The sequence below is a fragment of the Odocoileus virginianus genome, chromosome 13 (assembly GCF_023699985.2).
Source record: "Odocoileus virginianus isolate 20LAN1187 ecotype Illinois chromosome 13, Ovbor_1.2, whole genome shotgun sequence".
Taxonomy (NCBI): Eukaryota; Metazoa; Chordata; class Mammalia; order Artiodactyla; family Cervidae; genus Odocoileus; species Odocoileus virginianus.
In genome coordinates, this window is record NC_069686.1 from 11,061,988 (window position 1) to 11,083,720 (window position 21,733).

Consider the following 21,733-nt stretch of genomic DNA (forward strand, 5'->3'; position numbering starts at 1 on the left):
CAGTTGGACATTATAATTTCCCTTTTCAAGAAGAGTAAACAACAGTAGCCCAGATGAAATTGTGTAAAGTTTTGGATTTTAGAAGAGGGAGACATTTTAGAGGCCATCTAGTTCATTCTCCTCCATTTACAGAAGAGGAATTTGATGCTCAGGCAGGCGAGTGGTTTCTCAAGGTCACTCAACTATCAAGTGACTGACGGAGCTGTCCCTTTCTTCCACACGATGCTGGGAGCAATTGTTAGGGTGAGAAACAGGGGAATGGTGCAACAGAAAGTGGTACTGGTCTCCTGTTCCTTGTACATAAGTGGCTTAGAAATCCAAGGGGCGAGAGTGGAAGGAGAGAGAGGGACGAATTTAAGAGAATAGCACTAACATACATACACTACCATGTGTAAAATGGATAGCTAGTGGGAAGCTGCTGTGACACAGGGCGTTCAGCTCCGTGTTCTGTGATGAGCTCGAGGGGTAGGATGTGGGGTGGAGTGGGAGCAAGGCTCAAGAGGGAGCGGATATATGTATACTTATAGCTGGCTCACATTACTTACAGCAGAAATTAACTCAACCTTGTAAAGCTATTATACTCCAATTAAAAAATAAATTAGAAAAAGCAAAAAGCCAACCCTTCCCCCGCAAAAAAAGCAGAGACAGCTATAAAAAAAAGAAGGCTTTATACCTGGTGTCATGGGACTCTGAAGCAGGGGAGACATCCTTGTATAAATGCTCAGGACCAGCTGAACACGTAAGTTTCTTAGTATTCCAAGAAATTCTTTCTTTCTTTCTTCCCCATTCTGCCAATTATACAAATGCCAAATTTATTGAATTAGAGTCTACAGGGATAGAACTTGGACACAGGGATTTTGAAACACACTCCCCAGGTGTTTTTGATGCTAGGCTGCATTAAACATAGTGGCATTAGAGATTCATTTCTTTTTGACAAATATATCATTTTTATCCAATAGCAACTTAGAATTAATTCAAGGGAAGGCTTGCATGAGGATGCAAAATGAAGTATAAGAATCCTAGAAAAACAGTTTATAAAAGGCAAAAGAGAGGAAATCTTCAAAAGCAAATATTGACTTTTCAATTTTGTTCAGTCAGTGTAAGCATAGGAGGAGCTTAGATCTAGAATTAGCAGTCCTACAAGGAGTTTTCTTTCTCTGCTCATAATCAGACTAAGCTTTTGAATGCCCCACTTTGAGCTACTTGGGAATCTTATTTATATGATCTTATTGTCATGAGGCATAATACTACTTATTTATCATCATGGAGTGGTTTCAAGAAAAAAATTGGTTTTTATCTTTATTCCAGACTCAGATGTAGAGAGTTGAATTAATCACCCTCAAGTCACAGCATATAATATTTATCCCTGGATCCCGAGAGGCTCCTTTCTTGTATTTATTTCTTTTGTGTTCATTTCCCCTCTTTCTATCACCAAAAAGGCATACATTCTTGTATGTTTGGCATGAGTCCTTTTAAAACTGTTCCGCCATACTGTGAATATGCTTTCTGTTTTAGTATATCTTACATTCCTCAACTGGGTCATTGAGGTGAGAGCAGAAAGAAGGAAAGAGCTTATTATATGCTCCAATGCATCTTTCAACAGACAGACATTTATGGGGATTATTGGATGCTGCTTTTCAAAATATTTATACTCCTCTCTTAATATGACTTATTTGTGTAATACCATATGAATTTCACTTGTTGATGTGAACATAGTGCCCCAAGAATTCAGATGAGCAATTCTCATCTAGCCCAGGGAGTTGGTTCCTACCCTGCATTGCCCCAGAATGCCAGATACTTATAAATAAAAAATACCTAGTACTCATGTATGTAATTTGAAAACATAAAGTTGGTCTACAATCTGATGTAGTCACCAGTAAATAAAAGTGTATTTGAGTATAAAAGTGTATTAAATTGTACGCTGGCTGTTCTTTTTTGAGTCTTTTCTGGTTGTCAATCAGAGTGATTTTAACAACTTCATAACGCTGAAATTAAGAATCCATCCTGCTGCAGTCATCAAGACAGTATCATACTGGCACAGAAACAGAAATATAGATCAATGAAACAAGAAATAAAGTCCGGAGATAAATCCATGCACCTATGGGCGTCTTATCTTTGACAAAGTAGGCAAGAATATACAATGAAGAAAAGATATTCTCTTAAATAAATGGTGCTGGGAAAACTAGACAGCTACATGTGAAAGAATAAAATTAGAACACTTCCTAACACCATACACAAAGATAAACTCAAAATGGATTAAAGACCTAAATGTAAGATCAGAACTATAGAACTCTTAGAGGAAAACATAGGCAGAATACTTCATGACATAAATCACAGCAAGATCCTCTACAACCTATCTCCTAGAGTAATGGAGATGAAAACAAAAATAAACAAGTAGGACCTAATTAAATTGAAAAGTTTTGCACAGCAAAGGAAACCATAAACAAGGTGAAAAGACAATCCTCGGAATGAGAGAAAATAATATCAAATGGAACAACTGACAAAGGAATAATTTCCAAAATATGGAAGCAGCTCATGCAACTCAATACCAGAAAAACAAACAGCCCAATCAAAAAGTGGGCAGAAGACCTAAACAGACATTTCTCTAAAGAAGACACACAGATGGCTAACAAACACATGAAAAGATGCTTTAACATCATTTTCATTATTAGAGAAATGCATATCCAAACTACAATGAGATACCACCTCACACCAGTCCAGAAGACCGTCACCAAAAATCTACAAACAATAAATGCCGGAGAGGGTGTGGAGAAAAGGGAACCCTCTTGCACTGTTGGTGGGAATGTCAATTGATACAGCCACTATGGAGAGCTATATGGAGATTCCTTAAAAAACTAGGAATAAATCTACCACGTGACCCCACATTCCCACTCCTGGGCATATACCCTGAGGGAAACTGTAATTGAAAAAGACACATGTACCCCAGTGTCCCCTGCAGTACTGTTTACAACAGCGAGGACATGGAAGCAGCCTAGATGCCCATTGACAGATGAATGGATAAAGAAGCTCTGCTATGTATATACAATGGAATATTGAAAAGTGAAAAGAAAGTGAAGTCGCTCAGTCATGTCTGACTCTTTGCGACCCCGTGGACTGCAGCCTACCAAGCTCCTCTGTCCGTGGGATTCTCCAGGCAAGAATACTGGCGTGGGTTGCCATTTCCTTCTCCAGGGGATCTTCCCGACCCAGGGATCAAACCCAGGTCTCCTGCATTGGAGGCAGACGCTTTAACCTCTGAGCCACCAGGGAAGCAAGGAATGTACTTGAGTCAGTTCTGATGAGGTGGATGAACCTAGAACCTATTATACAGAGTGAAGTAAGTCAGAAAAAGGAAAATAAGCATCGTATTTGAAACATATATATGGAATCTAGAAAGATGGTACTAATGAATCTATTTGGAGGTCAGCAATGGAGACACGGACATAGAGAACAGGCTTATGGACACGGAAAGGGAAAGAAGAGAGTGGGGTGAATGGAGAGAGTAGCATGGAAACACATACACTACCATATGTAAAATAGATACCCAGTGGGAATTTGTTATATGACTTAGGAAGCTCAAACCAGTACTCTGACAACCTAGAGGGGTGGGATGGGGTGGGAGATGGGAGGGAGGCTCATGAGGGAGGGAACACGTGTATACCTTTGGCTGATTCATGTTGATTTATGGTGGAAACCAACACAATATTGTAAAGCAATTATCCTTCAATTTAAAAACTCCATCTAAAAATAGTTTGGGGAATGTACTGCATGAACATTTTATAGAGTAAAATTAGCAATTACTCTTGGGGGCAACTAATAAATTTGGTTTTCACTATTTTTCTAGTTTTTCCTTAGAATAGAATTAAGTCAAAGCTACCCTTTCTTTCAGGGGGAAAGGGAGAATATAAAGATTTTAAATGTCATCAAATGTATAACATAAGAAGCAGTGGAGATATTTGGCAAAGAAACACTGTAAAAAATCAATTTTAAAAGGGCAAAAGACCATTTAAAAGAAAATCAATATGAAAAGAACAGGTAGTCAGAGTGACAATAAATTAAAAGTTCAAGCAAAATCAACATTCTTGCCATCAGACTCTTATCCTGCACATTTCTTTTCTAGGTCATCTTTACCTGCCTTCTCTGTTTTATATCAATTCCAGCTAACAATGGGGTGATAATGTTATGAACCTGGACATTCCTATTTCATTTGAAACCTGAAGAGCTGGTCTTGCTCCCAGCAACATCAGGACACTGACTTTTCAACAAGATGTTTTTTTCTTTTCACTTACGAGCAGTTTCTGGCTTTGACTCTCACAATCAAATTCTGACGCTCTCGATTGCTCTGGTATTTGAGTCTTTGTGGCCTGTTCTTCTCATCAGGGTCTTTTATAAACCTGACTTTCTTCTCAGTAATTGGGTCATCTTCTTCCTATGGTACCTTTGGGATTAATTTCTCCAGCAGGGCTTGCAAGGTCATTTCCTGGCAGCCATATCTCACCCACCGAAGCTATCAGCTCTGGATCTTGATCTGGTGTTCTCAGTTCTTAATGGAACTTTGGGATTGCTGTTTTCTTTTCATGTTACTCTTAAGTCTATTATGTTTGCTGGGTGCTTTGTCCTGATACAACACAATCCCTTGTCTAAATCTATCTTTGTTCCCTATTAGTGGCAGTAGCTTGTAACAGGTTAGCTACAAGGGCAAGATAAGAACCTGTCAAAAGACCAGATACAATTACTCAGAGAAGGTACTAGCTTCAAACTCACCAATGTCTCCATATTAATGATTGCTTATGCATGTATGTGTGTGTGTGTGTGTGTGTGTATGTATATACACACATAGAGAATTGAATTTTCAAATATTCCAGACTAAATTTTAAAATATTATATCAGAAGACAAAAATGAAAATCACAGTATTGTCAAAAGTTATACTTTCTGATGTGAAAAAGCAATCATCAGGGTTGGAATCTTAGTAAAGTTTCTATTCTCTCTAATTTTGAGTACTCATGGACGTGAAAGCTGCATCTGCTGCACAATTAATACAACTTTTTTGACTTTTTGAAATTAAAAATGATACCTAAGCTTTGCCCAGTGCATTAATTATAGCACCATTCCTTTATCTGACAGTTGTTCAGGGTTTCACAGCTGTACATCTTTTGGCTTTCAGAACAATCATTGGAACACATCTCTAGCATCCAGATTTTGTAGCTGAAAAGAGAATTGGTTGGTAAAGCTGGATGGAGGTTGTTTACTGGATGTGTGTTCTACTTCTCTAGAGTCAGAGCAAGAAAGGAAAGCTGGGCAGCTGCCCTTCTGCCTCTGGTAAGATTACACTGGAGTGGTCTCCAAGACAGAGCCCAGTCCCTCTCAACAAGTTGAAGAGAAGCATGGTTCATCACCAAGGTCTTTCGGAACAAATGTTTCACTGATGCCTAGCAAGAACCTTTCTTGGTTTACCTCCTCCTCTTCCTTGAATTTCAGTGTAACCACCTAGTAGTGGCCACAGCCATTGACACAGTTGTCACATATGCCCTTAACTATATTAAGAGAAATTGTACTGGTTTTTAGGCTTCTTTTATTCTTTCTTCTTTTATGTATCCTGCTTAAAATGATGACACCTACAAAATTATTTTTAAAGATTAAGAACTTCTGTAACATTGGCCTAGGAAGGATTTTTCTAAGCAAAAGGCAATGATCATAAATGAAAAGATGAGTAGATTTGATGACATGAAAAATAAAAGCTTAAGTACATTTGAAAATCATCATAGACCAAATAAAAAGGTAAGTTAAATAGAAAAGTATTTGCAATATATGAGAGAGAGTTAGTTTGTTTAATATATAAGAATATCTTTTAAATCAATGAACTTCCATTGAAAAAGAAAAAAGGAAAGGTCATGAATAAGAAATTTACAAATAAAAGCTATAACACATGGTTAATATGTATATGAAAAACTGCCCAATTATGCTAGTAATCATAAGTGCATTTGAGAACATGCTGTGCTTGTCAAATGGACTAAAGTTGTTTAAACAGCTCTCTCAGTGCTGATGAGGGTGCAGGGAAATAGTCATCATGTACTACTGAGAGAAATTTGAATTGATAAAGCTTATTTAGAAGTCAAATTGGCAATACATATCAAAAGTGGACTAGGGAACTCTGCTTTCTAGAATTTATCCTAAGGGAATAACCACGGATATGCATAAAGACACAAATTTTAAAAAATCCTTTCTAGGCATGTTTAGCATAGTAAAAAAAAAAAAAAGTGAAAAAAACACTGTCATACCACCATCCATAGGTTCCAGGGGAAATGAAATGGTTCCAGTGATCCTTAATTCCCTAGAATTTGAAAGTGTTTGCAAGAAATGGCTACAAAGGCCTTAGGGGTACTTTAGATTCCCTGGTCATACTCTTGTCCTCATATCCAGGGAATGAGACTCCAATTTGGCTAAATTATCTCTGTAGGGGGAATATTTTGCTGTCATCAGGACTGATACTAAAGATAAATATTTAATGCAGAGAAAATATTCATGATGTGTTAAGTGGAAAAGCAAGTTATAAATTGTGTACAGTAATCAGGTTTTTATAAATACATAGTTACAATTTTTAAAATCTAGGAAAGTGTACTCTAAAATGCAAATCTCTGGTGCTGGGTGTGAGGGAAATTTAATTTTCCTTCTTTTTCTCTTATTTCTCAAATATTCTGTGTTGATCACATTACCTTTAAAAGCATTAACTAAAGTAGATATACAACTCAGAACATATTATAAATGTACAGTTTGATGAATTTATATGTACAGCTGGTTACACACCTGTGTAAATACACAGAACACCATTGGTCCATTTTGTATTCACTTGAAGTCATTCACCTCCTTCCTCATCACCACTAACACCTCCAAAGTGATGACTGCCTTGACTTCTAGCATGGATTAGTTCTACATGGTTTTGTACTTCATATAGAGAGATGAAATCATACTAGTTAGACTTTTGATCTGGCTTCCTTTGCTCATTATCATAGTGAGATACATCCTCCTTGTTGCATGTAGTTGTAAATCATGAATTCTTATTGCCATATGTCCTTCCTTTGTGGGAATTAATATATTCCCCAAGCTTCCCTGGTGGCTCAGATGATAAAGAATCACCTGCAATGAGGGAGACATGGGTCCCACCCCTGGGTTGGGAAGATCTCCTGAAGGAAGGCATGGAAACCCACTCCAGGATTCTTGCCTGGAGAATCCCTATGGGTGGAGGAGGCTGGTGGGCTACAGTCCATGGGGTTGCAAAGAGTCAGACAGGACTAAATGACTAAGCACAGCACATTCCTTCATGGGAATTAATGTAATACAATGTATTTACTCATTTTACTCTTGATGAGCATTTGTATACTTTATAAGTTTGGGCCTATTATGAAGAGTGCTTCTAGGAACATTTTAATGAATATTGTACATTTGGTGAACATATCTGTTGGATATATACCTTCAAGTAGAACTGCTGCATCTTAGACTATGCTTCTGCCCAGCTTTAGTAGATACTACCAGTTTTCCAAAGTAGTTGTACCAGCCTGTGTGGGAGCCCTTTAGAAATTCCTCAGTTTGCCATAGCTCCTTAGGTCTCTTAGGTGTGAGCCCCATTGGTCTTCAAAGCCAGATGGTTTGGAAGGCTTGTCTATCAAATGCTGATCCTAAAAGTTGGAGTACCTGATATGGGGTATGAATCTTTCACTCCGAGCTCTCGGTTTTGAGTCCCCTCTTCATCATACATTGCTGTACCCACCTGTAACCAGATTGAATCTCCACCATTTCTACTTCTTTTGTTATCCTTTTCCTCTTGTTTGCCCAATATGAAGGGGTTGCTCTGCTGATAAGATTATTTTCAGAGGAAATTGTCCCATATGTAGCTATAGATTCAGTTTGTCCATAGGAGCAGTAAGTTAAGGATCTTCCTAAAAGATGATGCTATTAAAGTGCTGCACTCAATATGCCAGCAAATTTGGAAAACTCAGCAGTGGCCACAGGACTGGAAAAGGTCACTTTTCATTCCAATCCCTAAGAAAGGCAATGCCAAAGAATGTTCAGGCTACCGCACAATTTCACTCATTGCACATGCTAGCAATAGCAAAGTAATGCTCAAAATTCTCCCAGCCAGGCTTCAATAGTACCTGAACTGTGAACTTCCAGATGTTCAAGCTGGATTTAGAAGAGGCAGAAGAACCAGAGATCAAATTGCCAACATCCGTTAGATCATAGAAAAAGCAAGAGTGTTCCAGAAAAATATCTACTTCTGCTTTATTGACTACACCAAAGCCTTTGACTGTGTGGATCACAATAAACTGGAAAATTCTTCAAGAGATGTGAATACCAGAACACCTGACCTGCTCCTGAGATTCCTGTATGCAAGTCAAGAAGCAACAGTTAGAACTGGACATGGAACAATGGACTGGTTCCAAATAGGGAAAGGAATTCATCAAGGCTGTATGTTGTCACGCTGCTTATTTAACTTATATGCAGAGTATATCATGCAGAATGTTGGGCTGGATGAATCACAAGTTGGGATCAAGATTGCCAGGAGAAATATCAATAACCTCAGATATACAGATGAGACCACCTAAATGGCAGAAAGTGAAGGAGAACTAAAGATCCTCTTGATGAAGGTGAAAGAGGAGAGTGAAAAATGTTGGCTTAAAACTCACCATTCAGAAAATTAAGATTATGGCATCTGGTCCTATCACTTCATGGCAAATATATGGGGAAACAACAGAAACAGTGAGAAACTATTTGTCTGGGCTCCAAAATCACTGCAGATGGTGACTGCAGCCCTGAAATTAAAAGACATTTGCTTCTTGGAAATTTGCCAACAAAGGTCCATCTAGTCAAAGCTATGGTCTTTCCAGTAGTCCATGTATGGATGTGAAAGTTGGACTATAAAGAAAGATGAGTGCCAAAGAATTGATGATTTTGAACTGTGGTGTTGGAGAAGACGCTTGAGAGTCCCTTGGATATCCAACAAGTCAATTATACAGGAAATCAGTCCTGAATATTCACTGGAAGGACTGATGCTGAAGCTGAAACTAATACTTTGGCCTCCTGATGCAAAGCACTGACTCATTGGAAAAGACCCCGATGCTGGGAAAGATTGAAGGCAGGAGGAGAAGAGGATGACAGAGGATGAGTTGGTTGGTTGGCATCACTGACTTGATGGACATGAGTTTGAGCAAGCTCTTGGAGTTGGTGATGGACATGGAAGCTGATGTGCTGTAGTCTGTGGGGTTGCAAAGAGTTGGACACAACTGAGTGACTGAACTAAACTGAAGGCTATTTTGAACAAGATATTTTTAATACAGAATGCTATTTTGAACCAGATATTTTTAATACAGATCAGGGTTTAGAACCACGGAGTTATCCTTGGCACCAATCCCTCTCTTTCCCCAGTCCCATTCAAGCAATCGCTAGGTCCTCTTGATTTTTTTTTTCCTCAAAGTTTTTGAATCTATCCACTTTTCCCCTCTGGGGTCACCATCAGTATCCACCAACCATTTTCTCTTGCTTGAATGATTTCTGAATGTATCCATATTCATGTGACCACCTCCTTACTTTGCACCACATCTTTTATCCACTCTGAAGGCCAAGTGATCTTCTCACAGGTCAAACCTGTTCATCTCAGTCGTCTAGTTTAAAATGCTCTGCCCCTTCCCTAGACCAGCACCTCTCTTGGGTTGCAAGGATTCTCATCCTGGCCCCAGCTTAGCTCATCTCATTCCCCCTCGCTCTTTCTGCTCTGGATGGACTGGGCTGCCTTCAGTTTGTCAGACCTGCCATATTTCCTCCTCCTTCTTGACCTTTGCCCTTGTGATCTCCTTTATCTGGAATGTTCTTCCATTTACTCCTGTTCGTCCTTTAGTTCTTACCTCAGACATTACCTCCCCTCAGACTGTGTGGACCAGGGCAGCTCCCTGCTAAAGATGTTAACTGCATTGTTTCTCTTCTCTGCACCAGAGGGGGAGAATTTAACTCTTTGTTAATCAATATGTAGGTAAATGTAGTCAATCTAAGAGCTCAGCTTCTAATATATTTACATATTTGAACTCTTAACAAGTGTCTGTTATCCAACCATAGCTCTTTGAAACCAATATATGCATTTTAAAAGGCTAGAAATAAACAGCAAAGGTAGTTCACTTTGAATGACAGAAGTGTGGAAGATTTTCTCCCAGTCTTTTCTGATCTTTGTATTTTCCAAAATTTTTAGAATTGATGTAACTTGCTTTTAATTGGTGAAAAGTGCAGTAAGTATAAAAGTGTCTAGATAGTATGTATAGAGATTATGACTGGAAAGAAATTACCGTGTGTTATGTGATCCCTTTAGATTTACTCTGTGAAGTCACTGAGTTGTGTCCGACTCTTTCCGACCCCATGGACTATACCCTATCAGGATCCTCAGTCCATGGAATTTTCCAGGCAAGAGTACTGGAGTGGGTTGCCATTTCCTTCTCCAGGGGATCTTCCCAACCCAGGGATCGAACCTGGGTCTCCCGCATTACAGGCAGATGCTTTACCGTCTAAGCCTTTACTCTACACCCTCCCATGTGGCAAAAGCCAGAGACTACCATTGTTGTTTGTAAGCTTTTTAAGATGACCTGAGAGTTAAATGAATGGAGATAATATTTCTTTCGTGGTGGGCAGGTCTGACTCATGTGGACATCTCTTGAATTGCTTGCATTCCCTTCCATGCCTGGAAGGTGTGTTGGAAAGAATCTCAAGGAGCCAGGAGAGCTGCTTCCAGCTTCATGCACAGACTCAGATGTTGAGCTGCTGGAATGATTCCAAGGACTGCTCAGGAAAGTGTTTAAAGTAGCATTCCTGCCCTGGCAATGCCAGGGGAGGAATGGAGCTGCAGAGTCTGCCTTTGTCCAGGTCATCATGATTTGAAGTTCCCTCTCCTGTGTTCTGTTGCTGTCTCAGGCCAGGCAGAGGGAGAATGGAATCCAGGCTTTCTCACTATAAAGACTGTGTAGCCAAGTCAGTGAGTATTTCTCTCTCTAGGGCTTGATATGTATACCTTTTGGTGCATCAGTTCAGTTCAGTTGCTCAGTCGTGTCTGACTCCATGTAACCCCATGAACTGCAGCACGCCAGGCCTCTCTGTCCATCACCAACTCCTGGAGTTCACCCAAACTCATGTCCATTGAGTCAGTGATGCCATCCAACCATCTCATCCTCTGTCGTCCCCTTCTCCTGCCCTCAGTGTTTCCCAGTATCAGGGTCTTTTCCAATGAGTCAGCTCTTCGCATCAGGTGGCCAAAGGATTGGAGTTTCAGCTTCAACATCACTCCTTCCAGTGAACACCCAGGACTGATCTCCTTTAGGATGGACTGGTTGGATCTCCTTGCAGTCCAAGGGACTCTCAACAGTCTTCTCCAACACCACAGTTCAAAAGCATCAATTCTTCAGTGCTCAGCTTTCTTCACAGTCCAACTCTCACATCCATACATGACCACTGGAAAAACCATAGCCTTGACTAGACAGACCTTTGTTTGCAAAGTAATGACTCTGCTTTTTAATATGCTGTCTAGGTTGGTCATAACTCTCCTTCCAAGGAGTAAGCGTCTTTTAATTTCATGGCTGCAATCACCAGCTGCAGTGATTTTGGAGCCCCGAAAAATAAAGTCACCCGCTGTTTCCCCATCTATTTGCCATGAAGTGATGGGACCAGATGCCATGATCTTAGTTTTCTGAATGTTGAACTTTAAGCCAACTTTTTCACTCTCCTCTTTCACTTTCATCATGAGTCTCTTTAGTTCTTCTTCACTTTCTGCCTTAAGGGTGGTGTCATCTGCATATCTGAGGTTATTGATATTTCTTCCGGCAATCTTGATTCCAACTTGTGCTTCCTCCAGCCCAGCATTTCTCATGATGTACTCTGCATATAAGTTAAATAAGCAGGGTGACAATATACAGCCTTGATGTACTCCTTTTCCTATTTGGAACCAGTCTGTTGTTCCATGCCTCATTCTAATTGTTGCTTCTTGACATGCATACAGATTTCTCGAGGCAGGTCAGGTGGTCTGGTATTCGCATCTCTTGAAGAATTTTCCACAGTTTGTTGTGATCCACACAGTCAAAGGCTTTGGCATAGTCAGTAAAGCAGAAATAGATGTTTCTCTGGAACTTTCTTGCTTTTTCAATGATCCAACAGATTTGGCAATTTGATCTCTGGTTCCTCTGCTTTTTCTAAAATCAGCTTGAACATCTGGAAGTTCACGGTTCACATATTGCTGAAAACTGGCTTGGAGAATTTTGAGCATTACTTTACTAGCATGTGAGATAAGTGCAATTGTGCGGTAGTTTGAGCATTCTTTGGTATTGCCTTTCTTTGGGATTGGAATGAAAACTGACCTTTTTCTGTCCTGTGGCCACTGCTGAGTTTTCTAATTTTGCTGACATATTGAGTGCAGCACTTTCACAGCATCATCTTTTAGGATTGAAATAGCTCAACTGGAATTCCATCACCTCCACTAGCTTTGTTTGTAGTGACGCTTCCTAAGGCCCACTTGACTTCACATTCCAGGATGTCTGGCTTTAGGTGAGTGATCACACCATCGTGATTATCTGGGTCATGAAGATCTTTTTTGTACAGTTCTTCTGTGTATTCTTGCCACCTCTTCTTAATATCTTCTGCTTCTTTTAGGTCCATACCATTTCTGCCCTTTATTGAGCCCATCTTTGCATGAAATGTTCACTTGGTATCTCTAATTTTTTCTGAAGAGATCTCTAGTCTTTCCCATTCTATTGTTTTCCTCTATTTCTTTGCTTTGATTGTTGAGGAAGGCATTCTTATCTCTCCTTGCTATTCTTTGGAACTCTGCATTCAGATGCTTATATCTTTCCTGTTCTCCTTTGCTTTTTGTTTCTCTTCTTTTCACAGCTATTTGTAAGGCCTCCTCAGACAGCCATTTGACCTTTTTTCATTTCTATTTCCTGGGGATGGTCTTGATCCCTGTCCCCTGTACAATGTCATGAACCTCTGTTCATAGTTCATCAGGCACTCTGTCTATCAGATCTAATCCCTTGAATCTATTTCTCACTTCCACTGTATAATCATAAGGGATTTGATTTAGGTCATTCCTGAATGGTCTAGTGGTTTTTCCCACTTTATTCAATTTAAGTCTGAATTTGGCAATAAGGAGTTCATGATCTGAGCCACAGTCAGCTCCTGGTCTTGTTTTTGCTGACTGTATAGAGCTTCTCCATCTTTGGCTGCAAAGAATATAATCAATCTGATTTTAGTGTTGGCCATCTGGTGATGTCCATGTGTAGAGACTTCTCTTGTGTTGGTGCGTCACCAAAAAACAAATGTTAAAATCAATATTTGCCTAAAGTTAAGGCCCAGTACCATCATTCAAAATGACTTTTGAGATATGGAAGCAGAAAATTGTATCATATAATAAATTTGAGTATTATTGAATTACTGTCTCTTTGAGGTAATAATTTTGATCTCTCCAACCTAGAGTTCGAGCCCAGGTCTCCCGCATTGCAGGCAGATTCTTTGCCAGCTGAGCCACAAGGGAAGCCCAAGAATATAGGAGTGGGTAGCCTGTCCCTTCTACAGCAGATCTTCCCAACCCAGAAATTGAACCAGGTTCTCCTGCATTGTGGATGGATTCTTTCCCAACTGAGCTATCAGGGAAGCCCATCATATAATAAATTAAGTATTATTTAATTACTATCGCCTTGAGGTAATAATTTTGAGGTAACAATGCTGACCTTTTGTGTTATTTTCAGAAAGTGAGAAGAATCCCAAGTAGGATCTTTTCCCCAAATGATTCATTCCTTAATGGAATTAAATAAATAAAAACTAAATATTATGCTTAAAGATGGTTGGTTTAACATCATGAAAGCAAATATAGCACATAATTCTACAAAGTTTAGAATCATGGTGTGATCTAATTTCTATCATTATTTGATTTATCAGATAATAATATTTATACCTCAAAATAAGTACATATTCTGTCTATTGTTGTAGAACTAGTGCTGGATTTAGTTGTCAATTTCTCTATTTAACTGATTGAAATATTTCAGTAATTATTTGTGTATGAAATAACAGTTTCATAATTAACACTAATTATTGTAACTTTTTATTCTTGCAATAAGAAACATGCATTTTTACTTCTGATAGAATCTCAGTGTACTAAGCATATAAGGATATTTCAATTCTAGTTTTATTTGAAATGTAAATATATCTATTTGGAATTGATCTTCTGGCACTAAGAGTAAAATAGGTTCCTTGTTCTCATTATTGACATTGTGATACTATTTGTGCATAATGGTAACTTGCACCACTCAGAAGATTAAAGGTGTCAGTGAAGACATTGATCTACGTAGACATACAACTATGGGGTCTTCTGAAAGCCGAGACCCATTTAACTAGCAGGTCTTGTTTGAAGCTGTACTTCAGCTGAATTAATTATAGCAACTATTTTGTTTTACTAAACGTTTATGGAGCATCTTCTAAGTGCTAGCCTTCTAACTGGTTTAAGATACAGAAATAATGAATGAGCATAAACTAACCTTGTTTTACTTATCTTTAGGTAACTCAAATGCCCCCGTCTATTTACCCTTCACATTAGCTTATCCAAAATAGTTCAAATCTCTACTCTCCTTGGGGGTAAGAATTCCAGTATTTTATCAGCTTGCCCTTCTTGCATGATTTTTTTGAATCCCTGAGATAGCCCAAGCTAGTGGCTAATTGACATCTTAACTAGTTGTCTGGTTCTAGACCATGCATCATTCTTTCGCCAGTCCCTGACATCCTTAAGCCCCTTGCTACTGTTCTCCCATGGATATCTTTAACCTCAGGTGTCACTCCAGACCCTCACACAATTTCCTCATCAGCTGTGATGTTTGCATGGTTTCACTGATGACTTCAGAATTTTTTTTTAAAAAGGCAACACAGATAGAGAATTTGACATTTGTTCCTAGATGTTAAAATTCTCTGAGTTCACAGACCAAAGCCCTCCATAGGTATTCTCTCTTGTTCTGCCCAGTCTCAGGCTGGTCTCTGTCTCGGGAATCAGTTTACCTCCCCACAAATGGAATACCTGAAACAAGTTTCTCATATCTGCATACAGGTCCCCTGTCCCCGAGTCCCAGAGGCAGTCACAGGCTGTATCTACTTCCTGCTCTCATCAATCTTGTAGTAAGACTCACGATGGAACAATGTTTTCCTTTTGTGGTAATCCTACCCTTCCAAAGAAGTGTGGTCTCTCCATAAAATATTCATGACAAGAGCAGTACTTTCCCTAAAGATGAGTTTATGAACCTGAAATGATCCCCAGTTCGGTATAGTGTAACAGTATGGTACAATTTGAAATTCAGCGATCTCAGACCATTCTTGTCTGTAAGGTAAGATGTATTTACATTCTTCCTGTGGCTTCCAATCTTTACCTCTGAATCAGCTGCTTTTTCTTTAAATTTATTACATAAGATAATTGGATAGCTACACAGGTCAGGGCCAATTTTAGAGAAAGTTGTTAGCATAAAATTTCCTGACGCGTTGCATCTTGGTTATTTAAAAATCACTCTAATGGCAACCCACTCCAGTATTCTGGAAAATGCCATGGACGGAGGAGCCTGGCAGGCTACAGTCCATGGGGTCGCAAAGAGTTGGACACGACTGAGCGACTTCACTTCACTTCACTTCACTTTTAGATAGTTACTGACTCTCCCATCAGGGCTTCCACGCTGGCTCAGCGGCAAAGAATCCGCCTGCAGTGCAGGAGACGCGGGAGGCATGGGTTTGATCCCTGGGTTGAGAAGATCCCCTGGAGGAAGAAAGGACAACCCACTCCAGTGTTCTTGCTTGGAAATTCCATGGACAGAGGAGCCTGGTGGGCCACAGTCCATAAGGCTGCAAAGAGTCGGACACGACTAAAGCAACTGAGCATGCACACGACTGTCCCATTCTGTCTTTTCCCCCAAAGCAGTAACTCAAGGAACAACTTTCTTATTCCTTGACCTGTACCAAAATATCTTATTCTGTCATGGATGTTAAATGCTTGGCCATCTAACCTGATAAAATAGTACAAAAAAGACATAGAATACTTGGTCTGATTGTCTTGACCTCTCTTACCTGCATGTAAGCCCACCAAACTATCCAGGGTACTGCCCACAGCTCTGTTTAAAATTGGATACCTCTCAAGGTCCTTCTCCCCTATGCAAGTGAAGCATGTAATTTAAGATAGTCTGATAAAAACACTTTAAAATGGAAGGTGGGATTTTTTTTTTCTTTTCTTAAACTATTACCTTCCCCTTAGCCAAAAGGATGACATTATAAATGTTTATCACCACACGTAGCTTAGAAATTGTATCATCTCAGACCAAAAGTAGATGCTGAGATTCTGATATCTTGCTTCAACACTACCTCTAGATCCTTTTCCCCAAACCTCTGGAATTAAATATATTCTGATTGCAGGTGGCTGTTAACAGGGGCTGAACTTATTTTTCTCCTAAGAGAGAAGAAGTGTGGTAAAGCCAGCACAGGATTAATCAGTTGGGACTTGGTGGACAGAATGCACACCCTATCCGCAGGCACTGTGTCCTCCCTAGAGTGGCCCACAGACACGGTGTTGGAGGCTTGGGAGATCATCTGTAAATGAGAAAGTAAAATAGGGATCAAAGTTATGAAGGTTCTGGCATTATGCAGAGGTTGCAAGGGAATTCTCGAATAGCCATTTATTTCAGGTATCTTTAAAATGTAGTGGTACCTTTCTTACCACTTAAAACAGGTAAATAAATTTAAAGCACAACTTATTTCTAGGACAAATGACAATCAGAAAGCATTGGTAAGCTGACTATATCTTTTATAATACAAAGAAGTCATTTTTTAGATTTCAAATGTAAAAGGGAGCATATGATGTAAATTCTGTTTCTGTGAAATACCATGCATTAATTAGGAACATGGGCAAGTCCACCAACCTCCAGATAAGTTAAACTTTCAGATGGAAGTGTCATCATTACTCAGCTGAGTCAAGGATATTCATTGCTTGAGGTGAAATTTAACACTTAGATTTCAATGATTCAATGAGATGATGCCTGACCTCACTTTGCAAAGTTAAAAGTTATTGGTTTTCCTTATGTTTTACAATAGATTAGTTTTCTAAGCAAGGCATAATATTTTAATGACAAGTTTATTTTCAAAATTATTCTTTTTATCATTTAGTTCAGTAATTTTTATGATAAATTTTAATATTTTAGGACAGGGTACAAAGTAATATGTTTGAACATAGCTTTTATATGGCACTAATATTTTCTAAAGGTTTATGTGGAAAAGGGCTTTGTGACACCATAGCATTTTCGATTAGGGACTAAAGCAAAAAATATTGATATATGGGCAGTTCAAATCACATTTCAATTGTAACGGAATTATTTTTTGTAACTCAGCTATAGGAATTGCTTAAACCTGATTTTTGTGTAGTCTGAATAGGTTTTAAGGTTTTAAGAAAATGGTCTATTTGAAGAGCTGAAAGGAGTAGATTCATTTGGAAAGTTTTGTGAAATAAAGAGTTACTTAAATTGGTGGCATCAGGGTAAAGTATTTATGAACCAAAGAGGTTTGACACATCAAAATTAGTAACATTCTAACAGTTCTGTGAAGGTTATGGTTTGGCATATAGTAGAATGCATATGGCAGTTTACAAACAGGTGTGTTAGTATAAAGAAGTTCTTGGCCTACTGTATACATGAAATCAATATCTCTATGGTCATACCCTGTAGTATATTTTATTTTCTGAATTTTAAACATTTAACTGGTGAATGCTCCAAATTTGGACTAGTCTTTAGTTGCTTCTCCCTAGAGCTGCAAGCCAAATTGGATCAATCAGCTGCTCAGACCAGTGCCTTGGAGTTTTTCCCACAGGCAGACTCCCTCACGAGCTCCGATCCTCCCTGTGTCTGAACACTTCATCCCTCATAGCACGCTAAGGTCCACCTCAGCCAAATCTTTTTCATGGATACCCCTTTTCTTTAGTTTTTGCCCACATATTCTTTGAATATTGTTCTCCTCTTTCCTCTATGAGAGTATGTTTTTCTTTATTCTAGTTGAGAACCAAAAACGTTGTCATAGTCACACCGCTATGTACAAAACACTGGTAATATTGGTATTAACTAAAATGAAAAAGTTGCATATGTTATAGCGGAACTGAACAAAATAAAAAGCCAAGGCTATCTTCATTGCCCAAGGTTCTTCAGGTACTGGAAAGGCTCCTTTAAAATCTTTACTTAGATTATAAATTATCATTTTATCCTTATCTAGATAAATGAAAATCGGCACTTAAACCAAATTTTATCTTAGTCTGTTTTACTTTTTCTATCTCTCAATTATTGGATTACCATATATAGTATTTCTGTTATTTTGTATTTCAGATGTTCTGCATTTCAGCCTCATCAAAGACTAAATTGATGTTTATGGGCTAATCTGGACACCTAAAAACAATTTGCTTCACTACATCTATAAGAGGATATGTTCAAATTCTCACTGGCTGACTTATAAAGGGGCTTTTGGAATACAACCCAATGTAAGTTTCAGACATAATGTGTTTTAGTCCTTGTTGTTCAGGTGTGGAGGGGTGTGTGTGTGTGTATTATATATACCTCCATGTGTCTACACATATCCTTTCTGACAGTATGGATTCATAGCATCCTTTATCCTTTCCTTAAACAGATATTTGAATGTCTGTTATGTGAAAGATGCAGTTCTAGGCCCAGGGGATATCCAGAAATGAGGTTTATGCTCCCCCCCGCCAGAGGTCACACTCTGTTGGGGAAACAAACATAAACCAAATAAGTGCACACACACATATGCAGTGCACGGGATGAGAGGTGTGCTGAAGGGAGGTCACTTAAGCACTGTGTCAGCATGTAGACAGGAATCTGCTTATTTCCAGGGAAACCTTTCCTGGAGAGAGTAATGCACCAGCTAAGGTCTTGGGGTAGGCAGGAGTTAAAAGAGCAAAAGAATTGAGAGGTGATGGGAGAAGGAGACAAGGATGGAGTGGAAAAGGCTCCAGACAGCGGGAGCACGTGTGCACAGATCATGTCTGCTCAGCTAAGTACTTTGGGTGATTTTTTCCCAAGCATGACTCCTGAGTAGCTGGGAGACTTTAGCTTAAACCATACCATGAAAGCTAATCATAATACTACAAAAGAAGAAGGCATATATTTTACAAGCATTTGTACCTTTTTTAAGGTATGAAGTATTCCTTAAGCCCTGACAACTACTCTGAAGATGGAATTATGAATATGGCAACTTTTCTAAGGGGCTTTGAAGAAAAGGGGATAAAGAACGACAGGCCTGCGGACCAGCTGAGTAAAGAGAAAAAGAAGATTCTCTTCTCCTTCTGTGAGGCGTGCAACATCCAGCTGAACTCTGAAGCCCAGGCCCAGGTCCATTACAATGGCAAGTCTCACCGCAAGCGAGTCAAGCAGCTAAGCGATGGACAGCCCTCATCCCCAGCCCAGGGCTCCGCGCCACCACCCCCAGCCAGCCCCGGTACCCACAGCAGCACAGGTAGGTGGGGGCCTGGGCCCGCGTCCTGCTGGGAGAGATGCTCCTGCTCTAGAAAGCGAAGGCTTTAGAGCATGGCTTATCTTCACCTTAAAACTACCACCACAATTATGTTCTTCTTCCTACAGGTAAAATACAAGAGCTGTTTGTTACTTCTCAGGATACTTTTTAAAATTGCTACTAATCTATATTATACTAGGCACAAATATATACACACATATATATATATGCGCACACACACACAAATATATATATATACACACACACACATACAATTTGTATGTTGGATTGTAGGCTTAATTCTCTATCTCCATAGTATGCAAACATTCCTTGACATATTTTGAAGTGTGTTTCAAATGGATGGTGATGTACATTTTTTCTCCTCTCTGCAAAATGAGGCTTTCTTTCGTCTCCTTCCTCTGCTTTCCATTGAGTAGCTTACTATTAGATTGTATATAAAAAGCTCCAGCTTTATTTATAACACCCTGTGATGCAGGAAAGGAGCATTCATCTTGTGCGCTACAAGCCTTATATTCTTTTAGGGAGTTGGCAGCAGCATGCCGGCCGTGTTCTAACAACGGGAACAGGCATCGCCAAAACCAACAAGGCTTACCTCTGAGGTCCAGTGCCACGGCAAGCTCTGTCCCTGCCTCTTGCCTGTCACCCTTTCCTGTGGGCTGGGCAGAGGGGGAGGCTTAGGGCTTTCCACATTCCTGAATCTGCCCAGATTTCTTCACAGTCTTACACATCCTATATCCTTGGACAAGGCTGCTGCCTCCCCATTGCTGGTCTTTGGGTTGCCTCATCTGTCACACAACTAAAGAAAACGTGAAGTGTGCTGTTTTCCATGGTGAAGATTTCTGTAGAAAGTCGGTATCCTCCACAGGTTTACCTGGGAGGCCAGAATAATCCTCCTCCTAAAAGTGGGAGAAAGCTCCAGATTCCTCTCTAGCAAGCGTTCGCTTTGGTAATGAGGCTTCAGCTTGAAGTGGGGTGCTGAGTGCGACCCTTTGTTGGGATTCACTCGGTCCTGTTACACAGTGTTTGATTTCATGAAGTTATATCATGATCCATGTTGAGCTCCAGCAAAAATGGCTTGTGTGTGTTTGCTGTAATCAGTTTTGTGTTTCAAGCTAAACCTAACTACTGTTTACCCAGTATATGACTTAATTTCATTATTTTCCTCAGTCCATATTTATCATGTTGTGAAAGAACATAAAGGGACTTACAGGATATAAGATAAAAGACACATTTATTATAATGTGCTATGCTTAGTCACTCAGTCATGTCTGACTCTTTGTGACCCCGTGAACTGTAGCCCACCAGGCTCCTCTGTCCATGGGGATTCTCCAGGCAAGAATATTAGAATGGGTTGTCATGCCCTCCTCCAGGGGATCTTCCCAACCCAGGGATCAAACCCAGGTCTCCTATACTGCAGGTGGATCCTTTACCTTCTGAGCCACCAGGGAAGCCCTTTATTATAATTCTGTTTACTTATTATGATGATAATTTTTATAAATATTTGCAGATGCATTAATGTACCTGTATTTACATGTTAAAAATACAGTTGGTATTGTTGAAGCTGAAACTCTAATACTTTGGCCACCTCATGTGAAGAGCTGACTCATTTGAAAAGACCCTGATGCTGGGAAAGATTGAGGGCAGGAGGGGAAGGGGATGACAGAGGATGAGATGGTTGGATGGCACCACCGACTCAATGGACATGAGTTTGAGTAAACTCTGGGAGTTGGTGATGGACAGGAAGGCCTGGCATGCTGCGGTTCATGGGGTTGCAAAGAGTAGGACACAACTGAGTGACTGAACTGAACTGAGGGTAAAAACTGATGACTCTCTTGTATCTACATCAGAGGGTAAATAACCCTGAATCCAATATCTGTGTTTAAATGAAGGTTAACCTGTGGTTTCTAAAAGAAGTAATATTAGTAGATAACATTCATGGAACATTTTCTGTGGAGTATGTTTTGTCCTTAAGATAAGAACCTTATAGGAATTTTCTCATTTAATCTTCTCATGAACCCTGAGGTAGGTACTAAGATTATTCCTAATTTAAAGACTAGGAACAGAGGTGCAGAGATAAAATTTATTCAGGTTTATACAGCATGGAAATGGCAGATCATAGTTCCAACCATATTTAAGGAATAGTGAGGCCATAATTCTTCATCACTA

At 39.5% G+C, this 21,733-nt stretch overlaps 2 protein-coding genes across 4 annotated transcripts in view; both read left to right on the plus strand.

The window, feature by feature from the left end:
- Nucleotides 1–18,495, plus strand: part of LOC139038030 (actin nucleation-promoting factor WAS-like) — a 106,432-nt gene extending 87,937 nt beyond the window's left edge. Inside the window, exon 2 of the mRNA XM_070475939.1 lies at nucleotides 18,406–18,495. Coding sequence (XP_070332040.1) covers nucleotides 18,406–18,437 — 32 coding nt within the window. The 3' untranslated portion in view covers nucleotides 18,438–18,495. The remainder of the gene's footprint in view (nucleotides 1–18,405) is intronic.
- Nucleotides 18,452–21,733, plus strand: part of ZNF385B (zinc finger protein 385B) — a 335,826-nt gene continuing 332,544 nt past the window's right edge. For 2 of the 3 annotated variants that reach the window (XM_070475935.1, XM_070475936.1), the window contains exons 1-2: nucleotides 18,453–18,557; nucleotides 19,229–19,549. In XM_070475935.1, coding sequence (XP_070332036.1) covers nucleotides 19,231–19,549 — 319 coding nt within the window. In that variant the 5' untranslated portion in view covers nucleotides 18,453–18,557; nucleotides 19,229–19,230. Of the gene's footprint in view, nucleotides 18,558–19,228; nucleotides 19,550–21,733 lie in introns of all 3 variants that reach the window. The other variant, XM_070475937.1, reaches the window with a different exon arrangement.